Source organism: Meles meles, chromosome 3 (assembly GCF_922984935.1).
Source record: "Meles meles chromosome 3, mMelMel3.1 paternal haplotype, whole genome shotgun sequence".
Classification (NCBI taxonomy): Eukaryota; Metazoa; Chordata; class Mammalia; order Carnivora; family Mustelidae; genus Meles; species Meles meles.
In genome coordinates, this window is record NC_060068.1 from 35864145 (window position 1) to 35879709 (window position 15565).

General features: G+C 56.7%; 1 protein-coding gene across 1 annotated transcript; it reads right to left on the reverse strand.

Moving 5' to 3' along the window:
• Nucleotides 1–3856: 3856 nt before the first annotated feature.
• Nucleotides 3857–14287, reverse strand: B4GALT7 (beta-1,4-galactosyltransferase 7). The gene is made up of 6 exons (XM_046001011.1): nt 14156–14287; nt 10463–10825; nt 7487–7712; nt 6313–6396; nt 5954–6058; nt 3857–5551 (listed from the first exon to the last, which is right to left on the reverse strand). The coding sequence occupies exons 1-6, from the start codon at nt 14203–14205 to the stop codon at nt 5396–5398; spliced, it is 984 nt and encodes a 327-aa protein (XP_045856967.1). The 5' UTR covers nt 14206–14287; the 3' UTR covers nt 3857–5395.
• Between the last annotated feature and the right edge of the window lie 1278 nt (nt 14288–15565).

A 15565-nucleotide genomic window follows, 5' to 3' on the forward strand; every position in this document is an offset into this window, starting at 1 on the left:
CAGCAATTTCTTCCTAGAAACATCGCCAAAGGCAAGGGAAACAAAGGCAAAAAGGAACTACTGGGACTCCATCAAGATCAAAAGCTTTGGGGCACCTGGGTGGCTCAGTGGTAAAGCCTCTGCCTTTGGCTGGGGTTGTGATCCCGGGGTCCTGGGATCGAACTCCGTGTCAGGCTCTCTGCTCAGTGCGGGGCTTGCTTCTGCCTCTCTCTCTGCTTGCCTCTCTGCCTACTTGTGATCTCTCTTTCTGTCAAATAAATAATAAATAAATAAATAAATCTTAAAAAAAAAGATCAAAAGCTTTTGCACGTCAAAGGAAACAGTCAACAAAACCAAAAGACAACCAAAAGAATGGGAGAAGATATTCACAAATGACATATCAGATAAAGGGCTAGTATCCAAAATCTATAAAGAACTTCTCAAACTCAACACCCAAAGAACAAAGAATCTAATCAAGAAATGGGCAGAAGACATGAACAGATATTTCTGCAAAGAAGACATCCAAATGGCCAACAGACTCATGAAAAAGTGCTCCACATCACTCAGCATCAGGGAAATGCAAATCAAAACCACAATGAGATACCACCTCACACCAGTCAGAATGGCTAAAATTAACAAGTCAGGAAACAACAGATGTTGGAGAGGATGCAGAGACAGGGGAACCCTCCTACACTGTTGGTGGGAACGCAAGCTGGTGCAGCCACTCTGGAAAACAGTATGAACATTCCTCAAAAAGTTGAAAATAAAGCTATCCTATGACCCAGCAATCTCACTACTGGGTATTTACCCTAAACATAGAAATGTAGTGATCTGAAAGGCCACATGCACCCGAATGTTTATAGCAGCAATGTCCACAATAGCCAAACTATGGAAAGAACCTAGATGTCCATCAACAGATGAATGGATAAAGAAGATATGGTATCTATATACAATGGAATACTATGCAGCCATCAAAAACCCCAAAGTCTTGCCATTTGCAATGATGTGGATAGAACTAGAGGGTATTATGCTAAGTGAATAAACTAATCAGAGAAAGACAATTATATGATCTTCCTGATATGAGGAATTTGAGAGGTATGGTGGGGGTCATGGGGGGAAGAGAGGAGAAAAAAATGAAACAAAGAGGGACCGGGTTGTGAGACAAACCATAACGGACTCTTAATCTCAGGAAATAAATTGAGCATTGCTGAGGGATGGGGAGGGAGGGATAGGGTGGCTGGATGATGGACACTGGGGAGGGTATGTGCTATGGATAGTACTGTGAATTGTGTAAGACTGATGATTTCCAGATCTGTACCCCTGGGGCAAATAATACATTGTATGTTAATTAAAAAAAAGAACAGCTACTAAAAACAACAAAGCTTTTCCCCTATGATCAAGAACAAAACAAGGATGTCTGCCTTTGTCACTTCTATTCAACATTGTAGTGGAGTTTCTAGCCATGACAATTAGGCAATAAAAAGAAATTAAAGGCATCCTTATTGGAAAGGAAGGAAAACTATTTCTATTTATATGTTACATAATTACATATATAAAAAATCGTAATGGATACACACACAAATTATTCAAGCTAAAAATGAAGGGTGCCTGGTGGCTCAGTCAGTTGAGCATCTAACTCTTGGTTTTGGCTCAGGTCATGATCTCAGGATCATGGGATCGAGCCCCGTGTCAGGCCCTGGGCTCAGCATGGAGTCTGCTTAAGATCGTCTCCCTCTCCATCTCTTTCTGCCCCTCCCCCTGCTTGTGCACTTCCTCTTAGATAAATACTTAAATCTTAAAATAAAAACCAAAAAAACTCATAAGCCCAGCTGTAATGAAAGGGGCCTTATAGGGAACAAGAGACCCATTTCACCTTTATGGCTCTGAAGTGGTTTTCAGGACTGAGGACCAGAGACCGAATGTTATAACCGAACATGCTCTCATTGCTCTTATTGCTGAGGAAATGCTATGAGCCGGGAGCCAAGAACCATGGATGAAGACCAAATATGGGAGAAGAAATTGCTTTTGGTCCTCTGACAGACGAAATGTATATTTCTGACAAATCATAATATCCCAAGCCCTTAACATACGAGTCATAGTTATTTTAAATTTCCTCTCTGTAATTCCAAGATCTGTGTCATAACTGAGTTTGGTTCTGATTCTTGTTCCTCTCTTCAGTCTGTTTTTTTCCTTGCCTTTTAACATGGCTTGTAAGTGCATGATTTATTGGGTCAAGGGACTGATAGAGACCTTTAATATGAAGTTTGATGCTAGTCTGGTTAGGAGTTGGACCAGTTTAGTGGTTACTGTAGCTTTAGGTGCTGGTGGCTTCAAGTTCTCCTAATGCCCTCGTTTGGCCTCAGTCTGGCTTCATTATTAGTCTTGTTCAGCCTAAGCTCTCCCTCCCCCAGACTCCATCTTCCATCCCCTTGGAACCAGCCCCCAAGGATCTTTCTAGAACACAGACTTAATCATGTCTCTGCTCAGAAACTCTTCCCTGCTCAAAACCTCTGTGCCCATGGAATGATGTAGATGTTGCTCAGTATGGCCTTCCCAGGTCCTCAGGAGTCATCTTAGTCTTCCCTCTGCTGCCCACCTGCCCCGACTCCTACACTGCATCAGGGTACCAGGGACACCTTGAACTGCTTCCAGGTCCTTCACCATCACGCTGTCCCCAGTGTCTCTGCCTTGCCCTTGCCGATCCCTCTGGAACCCTTCCCATCGTGACCGTAATGTGGCTCCACCAGCAAGACCCTGCCTTTGTGGGGGAGGCCTTTCCCAAGTCCCTGGTACATTCCTCAGGCACAGTGCTAAGCTGTGGAGCCTGCCGATGTCCCAGGAGACCTCTCCAGCAGGGAAAAATCCCCACCTTCCTCCAGGCGGAGGAGGCAAGGGGCAGACACTCTGGATCTCCCCCTGGCTCTGCTTTTGTCCCAGAAGTGGGGAGGGGGGAGGGACACCAGATGGCACTGACCAGCCCTCCCATCAGCCCCCTCCGGCTGGGGAGAGAGGGAAGGTCTGGAAGGGAAGGAACATCTGTCTCTTGGCACCTGCTGCACAGGCCAGGAATGAAGGAATCTAGCTCTCAATCAGAGTCTTGGGGTCCAAAACCTGAGCCCCACCATGTATTGCTCTCTGCTTACCTCTCTGTTTCATCCTCCTCCTCTATAGAACAGGTGACTAAATAGGACCTAGCTTAGGTAGAGAGAGGCTTCATGAAAGTGATGGCAAGAATTCTGTAGGTGGGTAATGCCCAATGAGGACTAGTTGCTATTCTAGCCACCCCATTAGTCAAACGCCGCACCAGTTGCTGCTGAGTCCTGGGTCCATTTCCTCCCTGCCCTAGCCTGCAAGACAAGGTCAGTTCCCTTCCGCAGAACAGGCAACCAAGGTGCTGAGGAAGTGGCAGAACTGTCTGCTTCCTCCCAGTGCCACCGCTCCACCCTCTCCTCCTCTGCTGGAGTGGCTGGGGAGGGAGGCAGGCTGCACATTCCGGCGGCATCAGGCCTGGCCTGGGGTGCCTATGGGCTCTTGGAAGGAGGTGGTGGCAGTGGGCATAGAGGGAAGGGGAGGGAGCCTCCTAGGGCCAAGGCAGCTGGTCCTGCTTCATTCTACTCCCTCCATGCAGCAAGGAGAGAGCTCCCTAACCTTGTAGGTCTTGCTACATGCTGGGTGAGGACGGAGGTCGGGGCTCTGATGCCATACCCCTTCTCACCAACTCCAAAGAGGCTGGTGTTCTGCCTCCATGTTCTGGAAGCCCAAGATGATGCAGCCAGGGTTGTACAGAGACTGACCCATGGAAAGCGCTTCACTCCCCTCTCCTGGGCCTCAAGTTTAGCAAGACCTGCCAACCCCCCCCCCCACCCTGCCCCTATGCTGTCATCGCCCTGTGCTTGCCCCTCACTATGCTGAGTGAAGCTGAATTGCTGGAAGAGGTCAATTTAGGATAACAGGGACCCTCTGTTAGACATCTAAATAGTTCCATTGTACTCAGTTACACCATGCTCAGGTGATGCAGTGCACAACTACAGCAACTGCATGGGGCCGCCCTGAGATCATCCTCAGTGCGGTAGTCTTTTTGGAGCACAGCTGTTGAATTCACCCTCTCGAACTCTGGGACTTCAGTCCCTTCTTCTAGCATTTCAGGTGTCTTGTTTGTTAAACAAACCAAGCATCACTGGTCCAAGAATCCTCTGACTGCTGGCCCAAATCTTTGGCAGTCAGATGCTTTGAAGAGGTGATCCATTGCAGAGCCCCTTACACCCCACTCTCATTGGCCCCAGGCTTCCATGCGGAGAATTCCTCCAAGGTCACTCCCCAATTCCATGGTCTCCCTTGGCCCCCCTACTTCGCCTCTCCTGAATGTCATGTGATTAGCGGTTATCTGCCTCATGCTGTGGGAATGCTCCAGGATTCTCCTGCTTTTTGTCTTCTTCCTCCCACCTCAGAAATGTGGTCTTCCCACCCCCAAGCTATATGACCAGGTCCTTGCCAGCACTTTCTGCCTACCCTGAGTCTGGGCCTGTGGATCTCTGTCTGTCCATCCCAGTGCAGTGGGATGAAGCCCTCTGACCCCCGAGTTGGAGGCCCTCAGAGCCTAAGGGGATCAGACTGCCCAGAAGGGCAGTGAAGCCTGGAGAGCTGTGGGAGGTGGCAGGAACCTTGCCCTTCTTTCAGCTTCTCTCCCACCTGAGCTTCCCCCAGACTTGGGGTCCCCAGCCCCGTTCCAAACCCTTGCCAGCTTGTCACTAAGAAAGGTGCCATCTTTTGCCCCATCCCCCTCCGCTCGGTCACAGGCGACAAACTGGTGCTCTATGACATGTTTTGTTTGGCCCAGCATCCTTTTCTGAAGTTTCAGTGAGTTGCTAGCGTTTAAAAAGTAACCGATTTCACTTAAGAATCCAGAACTCTAGTTTCTTTTGAAAAAATCAGAAGATCCAGCAATGCGGGGCCTGCGTTCCTGCACGGTGACAAGCAGCCAGAGCAGGCGTCCACAGTGTCCTTCCGTGGGACCTGCACAGCGGCGTCTGCAGTTCTAACTGCCTGGATGGGCCTGGCCACCCAAGTCCATGGCCTGGCTTCTGCACAAGGTGGTCCAGGGGGAAGGAACCAAAAGTCCTCATGGTCTGAGTGCCTGAGGGCAGGTGGAGCAGGGCAAGCAGGAAGGGGGTGGATGGTCCCAGGTGGGAGCTGCATCCAGCCTCTCTGTGTCACTGTTTATTGCTAGCAGCATCTTGGGCGCCCAAGGGTGTGTCCCGTCCTGGCTCCAGCCTGCCGGGGGAGCCAGGTGGCCTGCTATCCGCTGCTTCGGGACCCTCCACGTCCTACTGGAGTTGGGCCCCGGGCCTGAGGCTTTGTCCCGCGCCTGAGGAGTTGTGTGGCCTGCGGGTACAGGCTTCCTTATTGCCCCGCCAGCTCAGCCAAACGTGCACCAAGGGGTGGCAGTCTTGTCGCAGTCCAACAGGATGTTGAGGACCGTGCAGGGGGCCCCGCCCACTGACAGGGCAGTCCGGGAATCCACACGGTACTTCACGGTGCTCAGGCCGCCCTCGCGGTCCACCTTGAACTGCTCCTGGGAAGGGAAGGGGGAGCGGGCGTGTACTCAGGGCTTTGTGGTGGCCAGCGGTCCCCAGCAGCACCCCACTAGTAAGCAGCAGAGCCGACGGGCCCGTATGGGTGTGTGTGGGGCGGTGGCAGCAGTGTCACGGGTCTGCCTGGGATTCAGCACCTACAGTGAGTCCCTCGCTTGCTCCCTGCCTGCCCGGACCCTGAGGTCTGGGTCGGCCCACGGTGCCCAGGTGCCCATGGCAGCCACCAGGGCAGGGCAGACTGCCCGAGTGCTCAGGGGCTGCGCTGGGCCATGCAGCGGAGGACAGGGTCATTTGGGCCGGAGAGCGTGGCGGTAAGGCTTGGCCCCGTTGCCCACCCTCCACATCACCACCTGTGCGTCCCCAATCAGGGGACCAGTCAGCACCTGTTTTTGAGCAGCGATGCGCTTCTGGTCCCTCTTCCGCCAGGCTGGGTCATGCAGGTGGCGAAATGTCTTGTACCCAGTTGTGATTCCCGAGGGGCGGAAAAGCTAAGAAGGCCAAAGGAAGTTGGGTCAGGCCGCCTCTCAGAGCTCGGCCCTCACCACTACTCTCCCAGGGTCCCAGCGCCTGGGGCCACAGGCAGGGGCCTGCACTGCTGTTCAGCAGAAGGGGGGGTGCTCATCGGGGGCAGGGCAGGGGAGCCATCTCCAAGCCCCAGGAACCTCATCTGAGGGCAGAGAAGGGAACCAGGGCAGCCACAATGACTGAGGAGGCAGGAAGCCTTTGGGAGGGGGGGTGTTACCTGGAGCCCGGCCCCTTTGATGCGCCGGTAGAACTCGTCATCTTCACGGCCCCAGCCCCAGAAGCGGTTGGACATCCCGTTGCACTGACACAGAAACAGGCAACGTCACTTGCCCCATCCTCCCAGGGGCATTCCCCGGTCTCCTATCATGTGGGAGTCGGCCAAGGCCCCCTGCTCCTCCTCGTCCACTGGAGATTCAAACGGACACCCAGTTCCCGCAGCCGCTGAGGTATGGGGTGGCGGGCACCGCAGCCCAGTTCCTTTGCGTGTTCTAATGGGGCCTTGAACTTGTGTGAGATGCCTGGTTTCTCAGAAAGGTCTGACAGGGGGTAGGGCACCTCTCTGGGGAGCTGGTGATAGGCAGAAGCACCAGCTCCTGCTTGACTTCTGCCTGCCCCGTGCCCCCGTTTCTCCTAGGGAGGCTCTGCCCTGGTCTCTTCCCGGGCGAGAGGGACAGCTGGGCTCTGGCAGCACCTCAGCCGCCACCCGGCCTGGGGCTTCATCGACATAAAGCTGGCTTCAGCCACACCCTGAAGAGACAGGGGTCTGAGCCACTCAGTCCTTCCCATCCTACCCCTCACCACCCTTGCCCCCTGCCCACCTCCACCTCCAGCCACAGCCCCCGACTCGGGCTGGGCCCCTGACTTAAGTCAGGCCAATCAGGAGGCAGCACAGTGCAGTTCTGGAACTCCTGTCTGGGCTGCTGGGGAAGGCACTCGAGCTTCTGCTGACCCTGGGCCTAGGTGACCAGGGCAGGGGGCGCAGCTACGACAACTACCCTATACCTCCAGTGTCTGAAAATCAATCCACTCCTCGGACAAAGCCGAGCTGAGAGATGGCGGGGGAAATGGTGTCCTGGGAACCCTGTCTGAGAGGCCGGGCCAGCTGTCCTGGAAGCCAGACCTTCCCCAGGTCCCACCCAGCCGGGTCCAAGGAACCCCGAGTCTTCTGAAGCCAGCCGGTCCAGTGGTTCCTGCTGCCGTGGCCTCATCCTCCCTAACTGACCCACAGAGTTCCATTCCTGTCCCATGTCGCTGGTTGCTCCTACGCTCCTACGACGGGCCCGGGGCAGGACGCCCCCGTCTGCTGGGCCCCCAGAACTGCTGCACCCCCAGAAGACTCCCCCAGCCAGGCAGGCGCCCCCTGGCCCTGGGCCGCACAGGCCGGGCCTCACCAGCTGGTAGTGCTGCTTGGAGAGCAGCAGGATGCCGCCCACGTAGGTCTTGTAGTGGTAGAGCGGGTGGAGCTCCGGGGAGGCCACGTGGAAGGGCCCGGCTTCAGGGAAGCCATAGTCCAGCTCCTCGTTGAGGGGCAGCAGGTCCACGTCGTGCATGGCGATGTAGTCTGTGCTATTGCTGCTCTCCAGGAAGCCCACATTAATGAGAGCTGCGCGGTTGAACCTGCACGGGGGGCAGCAAGCTGGCTGAGCTGGGGGGTGGGCAGGTGGGCCCCCCTACTGTGAGTGGGAGCCTGTCCTCCACAGCACCCGGCCCAGGCCACCCTCCTGCCCGACGCTGTCTTCCCGGGGCCGGGGGGGGGTTGCCTGGCTGCACGCCTGCCCCCAGCTCAGCTCACACATGCCTAGCGAGCCCCCACCCTGCGCCAGAAACCAGCGGGATCCCCGCAGTACCCACATGGAGAAGTCAAAGCACTGCCATCAGGGAAAGGCCATGCTGATAAGAGAGAAAGGTAAGTAACTGTGTATCTAGCCAGACCCTGGCAGGCGCAGTGGAGGAAGGTAGAGCAGGGCGAGGAGGGGGGAGGCTGCTGGGGGCAAGTCAGTGTTCTTTCAGACGGGAGGGGGGCGGGGGGAGCCATGGTAATGGGGTGGCAGGTGAAGGGCTGAAGGGAGGAGCCAGGAGGGAGCAGAGAGGAAAGCCCCTGCCAAGGCCTGAGGCAGGAGCAGAGGCAGGCTGTGCTGTGACTTCGGGTATAACAGGACGGCTGTGGCTGGGGTGTGGGCAAGAGACGGGTCGGTCGGGGGGGAGCGGGAGTCGGGCTGGGAGGCTCCTACACTCATTCCAGCAGGACACAGCAGTGATTTAGCTCAGGGGGGAGGTGAGAAGTGGGCAGATTCTAGATGTATTCTGAGGGACAGAACGCACCCCGTGAGGGAAAGAGAGGAGCTAAGGACTCTGAGGCTTTCTGGCCGGAGCCACCGGAAGCGAGGAGCAGTTGGCTCCTGAGATGGGGAGGGGGGTGGGTGGGGAATCAGAAACGCGGTTTTGATCACACTAAGCTTGGGATGCCCGAGACCCCGAGAAGGAGGGTGATGCGAGTGGCTGCGTGTGCGGGTCTGGAGGTCAGGAGAGAACACGGACTCAGGGGGTCAGCAGGGTCTGGATGGGGTTTAACGCTGAGACGGGATGAAATCCCTAGGGAGTGGCTGTAGGCAGGAAAGAGGACACGGAGGCACTGAGCCCCAAGAGCGCCAAGGTCACGAGGTCAGGAAGGTGAGGCAGAGCCAGTGAAGGACAGGGCTGGGTGGGGGGGGGCAGTAAGGAAGGAGGAGAAGCAGAGAGCTGTCTCAAAAGCCAAACTGAGGTGTTTTAAGAAGGAAGTAGCAACCCAGTTGGCCGATGCGGGCTAAGAACAGGGCTTCGGGTCACCGCGGCGGGCTCACTGCTGGTATCAGTGAGAGCTGCCTCCCTGTCACAGATGTGGGGGTAAATGTTCGGAGCGGAGCAGGTTCCAAAGAGCGAGATGGGAGAGAGGGGAGTTCTGCTATACAGGGGAGCAGAGAAATGTGAGTGATGAGAGGTCACAGGGTCTTGTCTTCTTTTTTTAGATGGGAGCTATTTCAGTGTGTGTGCTGATGCAAATGCTCCCAGAGGGAGGAATTCGTGCAGGGGAGAGAGGAGCTGATGGCTAGAGCTACGTCCGTCCGGGGCCCAAGTGGCAGAGCTGGCCCTGGAGGGGCTGGGACGGGGCATCCCCAGCATGCCCGCACAGAAGCTGGTGGGCACTTGGGCACGCCCTCTTCCAGCGTCTTCTCAAACAGTTCTGTGATCTCAAACGGGAAGCCAAGTCACCAGCTGAGGTTGAGGAGCAGGGAGGCGCAGAGAAAGGGTGCAAAGCTGCGTCAGACAGCGACGCAGCAGCAGGCCAGAGGAGCACAAGGCTTCCAGGCAGGCCTTCCATTGCCAGGAAGATGAGCGGAGCGACCTCTCCAGCCACATCCAGCCGCCCAGGTGCGGGTGTGGCCTCGTCAGTGGTGGTGGGTCAGGGAGCCAAGAAGTAGGGACTGCTGCTAACGATGGACCCTGGATTCCAAGCTGGGGTTAGCAGGAGACAGTGAGGACAAAAGGGTGGGCTGTGAAAACTGGGGGGAACTGGGCCTAAAGGGCCTGGTGGGGCCCCTGAGCCTTTGGACCCGGCTCCCAGCGGATGGAAGCGCAGGGAGAGGACATAGAGGAGACGCGTGGACTGGCTCACGGAGGCCAGCAGTGCGTGGTAAAGGGCGAGGATCTCAGGGTAACACCTGACGGTGAGCAGCTTCGAAGCTGTGGTGTTGACCCTCCCTTCCCCGAATACCCACAGCCAGTTTACTAGAAAGCTCTGCGTGGGCTTCCTCCCCATCCCATCTCCTCATCTGCTCCCCCAGAGCCCAGACGCCCTCACCTCCCACCACCCAGCACCCTTCTCCTGTCCAGGTAAAAGCTATTCCTCATACAGCAGCCACGGCCATCTTTTCAAAATGGATATTGGGGCGCCTGGGCGGCTCAGGCAGCTAAGTGTCTGACTCTTGGTTTTGGCTCAGGGCATGATCTCAGAGTGGTGAGATCGAGCACCGCAACCAGCTCGGTGCCCAGCACGGAGTCTGCTTGAGATTCTTTCTCTCCCTCTGCCCCCCAACCTGCTTGTTCTTTCTCCCTCTCAAATAAATAAATCTTAAACAAACAAAAAACAGCTATCAGATCAGGACACTCTTTAACCCCGAATCTGCCTCTCAAATTCCCAGCACACCACCAAGAAGGGACCACTGCTCCCCCACTTCCTGCCACTGCCCCAGTGTTGGGGGAGGGGAGGGTGCTTTCACAGGCCAGAGGCCCCCCTGGCGTGGGACTCCCGTGGGGAAGGGAGGTGCCCGAGGGGCTGAGGCAGGGTGAGGGCCTGGAGAGGGGCCGCTGGTTCAGGAGGCCGTCCCTACCTGAAGTGGTCCACCTGGTTGAGCACGTAGATGTGGTGCTGGATCTTTTTCCGGCTCAGGAAGCGGTGCATGTGGGGCACAAAGACCAGGAGCTCCTCAAAGCGCTCGCGGAAGGGCACCAGCACGGCCAGGCGGTGGGGGCCCCAGGAGGCGTCTTCTTCCCAGTGCTCAGGTGGTGGCTCGGGGGGGCAGGAGCGGGGTGGGCCCGGGGTCTCCTGCCCTTGTCCCCTGGCTGCCCGGGCCACGTCCCCGGAGCAGCTGAGCTGCAGCCAGAGCAGGGAGAGGAAGCCCAGTAAGAGACAGGCAACGAAGAGGTGGAAGACGGAGCACTTCCGAGGGAGGCCACCGGGGAGCAACCTGGACCTGGGACAAGAGCAGAGACAAGGTCAGGAGTGCAGGTGGCGCCAGGGGTGGGAACCTGTGACAGGCCCCCCCTCTGGCTTCCCCACAAGTCGGGCACACAGGACCGGTCTGCCCCAAGCACCTGGGAATTAGTGCAGAAGCCCCCTGAAGGCTTTGGTTTGTGCTGCTACCTCGCATCAGAATCCTGCTCGCTGCTCTGAGCCCAGCCTCTGTCACCCTGCCTCCAGAAAGCCCTCCGACCCCGGGGCAGAGCTTCCCCAGCTCTCAAACCCCCTTCTCTCTGTGAGTGAATCCAGGTCAGATCAAGAGCTGCTGCTGGACGGGGATGAGACTCCTTGTCCCTTGTACCCTCCCCTCCCCAGGACACACAGCCCGAGGTCCAGGCAGGAGCACTGCCTTAGAGATCCCGCCCTTTGCCTTTCCAACCCCGCTCCCCTGTCGGTTCACCCCCAGCTGAAACCTTGACTTCATCCTGCTTCTCACACCAGAAAGGCCCCCAAGGCAGGGGCTGGTGCCAGCATCGGTCCCAGGGAAGAGCCCTAAGTTGATTCTGGGAAGACTGGATATGCCCCCAGAACAGTACAAGGGCCAAACAGACAATGGCAGTTCACTGAACAGGTCTGAAAGCTTCAGTCCAAGGGGCAGCCTATGTCACAAGAGATGAGAGATGGAAGAGGGAGAGGAAGATGTTGGCAGCGGAGGAAGATGGAACCCAAGCTGGGTTTAGAAGCTGCCAGCGCCACTGAGAAGTACTGGGATCCTTCTTGCTGAGCATGGGAAGGAGCTGGGCAATGTAAGAAAAGTAAAGTTTCCTCGATCTACTGCCCCTGCAACCACCTGCAAAACACCCAGTTTTATAGCCTTAAAGAGTCACCAGTTAGCTGGCAGGCAGCACAGACTGGACCTGAGTTGCTCCCTACCACTTCCGCAGGGCGCATGCGGCGTAACCCAGAGCTTTGCCACTCAGCACATTCCTTCCTGCTCCAGAGCTCACACAGCCTGCCATGCCCTTCCTTACTTTATCTGCCTGGGAGCCCCTGCTCATCCTCCAGGGCCAACCTCCACTGTCACAGCAGCACGGTCCCTCCCCTTCAACTCTAATGCCAGGGCCCACAGGGCCCACCCCTCAGTGTGCGCTCAAACTGATCTATGAGCTCCCTCCATGGCCTCTGGGCCTTCCCTTCTCGAAGCACTGAGAGGTCTGGAATCACTGGTGTCCCTGTTTGTTGTCTTCCCCGCAGGTCATCAGTTCCTGCCAGCGGCCCCAGTTTAGGCAGCAGAGGGCTTGCTAGGAGAGTCACAGGAAAGGTTCAAGCAGTCGCAGCATGCTTTAAGTCACACACCAGAGCCAAACTGTCCGTAAAGCACAACCGCCAACCTGGAAGCCAGCAGCCCTAGCCAGGCCCCACACATGGCAGAGAGGTGGTCAGGTAGGACACTCTGCCTGGGCTTCTGACTTACCCCCCATTGTCCTGTGGTAGGACTCTCCTCCACTGCGGAGCAGCGGAGCCCAATCCTGCCAGTGGCTTGGGAAGGCCGGAACCTCTACTGATTCTCTCTCGCCCTTGGGGCTCTTTTTGGGGGTGGGATGGAGACCTGGGATGCAGACATGAGGAAACATCCCACCTTTGGGAAAAGAAGCAGTGACCGTTATCCAGGGGTGTGGCATGGATTGGGCACTCTGTGCAATTTCACAGGCTGTTCCTTCAGTCCAGCTTCCCTTTCAGGACCACGTTCTCTTAGGCAAGCTTATCCTTTGGGCTCTAAGACCCCAAATCAACTGAATTCAGAGCCAAACCTCCAATCATCAGGAAAAGTGGACACTGAGGGCTCCTGGCGCCACCTGGTGGCGATCTCCAGGTCTGCAGGCCCAGCAGCTCCCTGCCCTAGGGCACCCTGCTCTGAGGGGCACACCCTCCTGTGTCTCTATCAGTCTGTGACCAAGGCTAGAAAAGGCAGATTCAAACCCAGGTAGGCTGGCTCCAGAGCCAGCACTCTCAACTGCTACACTAACCTGCATCTGTTGCATGGACCTTTGTACCCCTGGGTCCAAAGCAGGAATCCAAAGCAGGAATTGACATCGGTAACTTTTTCTGGGAACACAGGTATGTTCCAAAGGTTTTATGGAAAGGGATCAGGAAATGGAACTTCTCTTCCATTACCGTTCCTCTCTTTCCCTACACAAACCTTAGTGATACAGGTTTGAATATCAGCTGCGCTGGTTACAGGACCGCCCAACTACAAAGGGAACCGTTAGACACCTCCTCAGGGCCAGGTGCAGTGTCAAGAGCTTTACAGATGCGGTCTCAGACAGCCCTGCAGAATAGATATTATGATCCCTGCTGCGGAGATGGAAGAGTTGAGGTCGGAAACATGAAGGGATCTGTTTCGGGCCACATGGCTCAGGGCGAACTCCACTGTCCAGGCTTTCCTTCTCTATACCCCTGTCTTCCGACTTCAACACCACGTCAGAATACGCCCCGCGAAAAAGTTGTGACCACTGTATTCCAGAATCTTTTGGCACCTGACAAACTCAAGAGACACACAGGGAATGGGGTGTCATTCCCCGTTCTGGTTCTGGGTGGGAAGAATTTTGTGGGCACATCTTCAGAACGAAGTGTGGGTGTCCTCCCAAATCTAGACGGGTCTGGATGGCTCCTCTACCCCAATTTGGCTTTAGTGGGAAACATCACTAGCTAAGGTCTGGACCCCGTACAGCTGCGCCGGAAATGAAGCAGCATTACGTGTGCCCAGTGCCTAGTACGTGCCAGGCAGGGCCCTGCCAGGCACCGCACACAGAGCTTCTGTCCGGTCGGAACAGCTTCTGGGCGGCCGGCAAACGCTGGGGAAGCGTGAGGGAGGGTAGGGTCTGAGGCTACAGGGAAGCGGGAGACCAGAGAAGAGGGAGAAAGACCCTCAGGGGCCAGGGGCAGACAGAAAGACAGCGATCCGAGGGGAGAGGTCCGTGGAGTCAGAGCCCCGCACGCAGACAGACGCCAGTGGAGAAACAGACACAAAGAGACCCACACCGAGGGACAGAGACCAGCCAAGAGAGGGACAGAAACTCACAAGGGGAAGTCACGGGAGAAATACAGACCCGCGGGGGGACGGAGACCTGCGGGGCGACGGAGACTGCGAGACACAGAGCCCCACACGCAGAGAGGGCGACCCGTACGCAGAGAGAGACAGGGACCCACAAGGAGAACCACAGACCCTCAGGAAGCCCCGCAGACGGGGACGCGACGGCCTCGGGCTCCTAGATTCCGCGGGGCGGCCCGGAAAGGATCGGCACCCGGGAGGACGGGGCCCGGGCCGGCCGCCGCCGCTCACCTGCCGTCCTCCCAGGGCAGCTGCGCCGCTTTCCTCCGGGAGGGGAACATCGTGGGGGGAGGTGGCGGCGCATGGGACTCGAGTTCCCAGCCGGGCGGGCCCGGCCTCCCGGGCCTACGCGGCGCCTCCGCCTCCCGCCCCGCCCCGGCGCGTCCGCCCCGCCCCCCGGTCCGCCGGGTCCGCCGCTCCTGCCGCGCGGTCGGCTCCGCCGAGCCGCCGCGTGAAAGGTTCCGCGTGCGAGGAACGGTCGAGCGCTCCCGCCACCGGGCGGTTCAGCTGCCTTGTGGGGGAGCCGTTTGTTCTCCCGAGAAGCCGAGAGCCCGGAGGGGGCTCAGGTCACTGGGCCGGTGCTGGATTTAGTTAGCCTCCAGACCTCCAAGCCGGCGCTCTGGGATGATGAGCCGCACCGTCGTCCTCTTCCCGGTCCCAGGTGGTGGGTGCAGGGTTCCTCCGCCAACAAGCCAAGTTGGGGGGGGGGGGCGGGGGCAAGGTCAGGCTCGCGGCTCCGCCTCGGGCTCAGCAGAGACCCCAAGAGCTAGCGCGGAGCCAGGCACTAGGGGGCAGGGCACCATCTCTTTGCATCTGTTTCCTACTTGCGTGTATGAATAGCCCCTGATTGGCATGGCTGCTTGGGTTAAGAGAACGGGCAAACATACTTGGTAGGTGCTGGGCACATAGTCAACGAGATGTTAGTGACGGCCATTATGCAGGAGGGGCACTTAGGTGGAGTTGAGGTGAGCACTGAAGGGGGAGTGAGATGGAGTTCTTCTATCTGCCCTGGCACAGTTGGAACTTACCAGGCTGGGCCAGCCTTCCATCTGGGAAAAAACAGCAGAGTCCTGGGGCTTGATTTCCCCTGATCTCCACACAAATGTAAAGTTCCCTAATAAACAGCTAATATCTACTGAGTGCTTAGTAGGTGCCAGGCACGGTTCTAAGTTCTTTGCTCCTGTTCTCTCATTCAGTCCTTTCAAGAAGTATACATATGCCCATTTGAAAAACTGGTGCACAGAGAGTCAATTCAGGGTGTAAACCGAGGTACTTTGGTTGCACAGCTGTAGGTGAGGAATTTAATCACCACCACCACCACCTCCCCGTTTCTCCCTTAAACCCAGCATACACCCACCAGTGACCTTACTGCTAAACTCTGCCTTGCACTGCACTCTAGAACAGAACGTTGGCAAATGCAGCCTGGGTTTGCTGATGACACAGGCAAGGCTGATCCTCTGCAGAGACCAGTCCAGGTAAGGCCAGTGACGGAAACAGGGAGGTGGGACTGTGACCTCAAAGCACAAGCCCACCTCCAGGGGACAGCTGTGATTCAGTCCAGCTAATTGTCACACTGGAATGAAGCCCCACTAATGTCAGATCTGATTTGTCTCAAGAAACCGTTTTCACATAAAAATCCCA

Coding starts and splice junctions, on each gene's coding strand:
- B4GALT7 (XM_046001011.1), bottom strand. CDS start 14,205: ATGTTCCCCTCCCGGAGGAAAGCGGCGCAGCTGCCCTGGGAGGACGGC. Junction 7,713..10,462: donor AACCAGGTGGACCACTTCAG/GTAGGGACGGCC, acceptor CCCCCCGTGCAG/GTTCAACCGCGCAGCTCTCA. Junction 6,397..7,486: donor CCAAGCAGCACTACCAGCTG/GTGAGGCCCGGC, acceptor TTTCTGTGTCAG/TGCAACGGGATGTCCAACCG.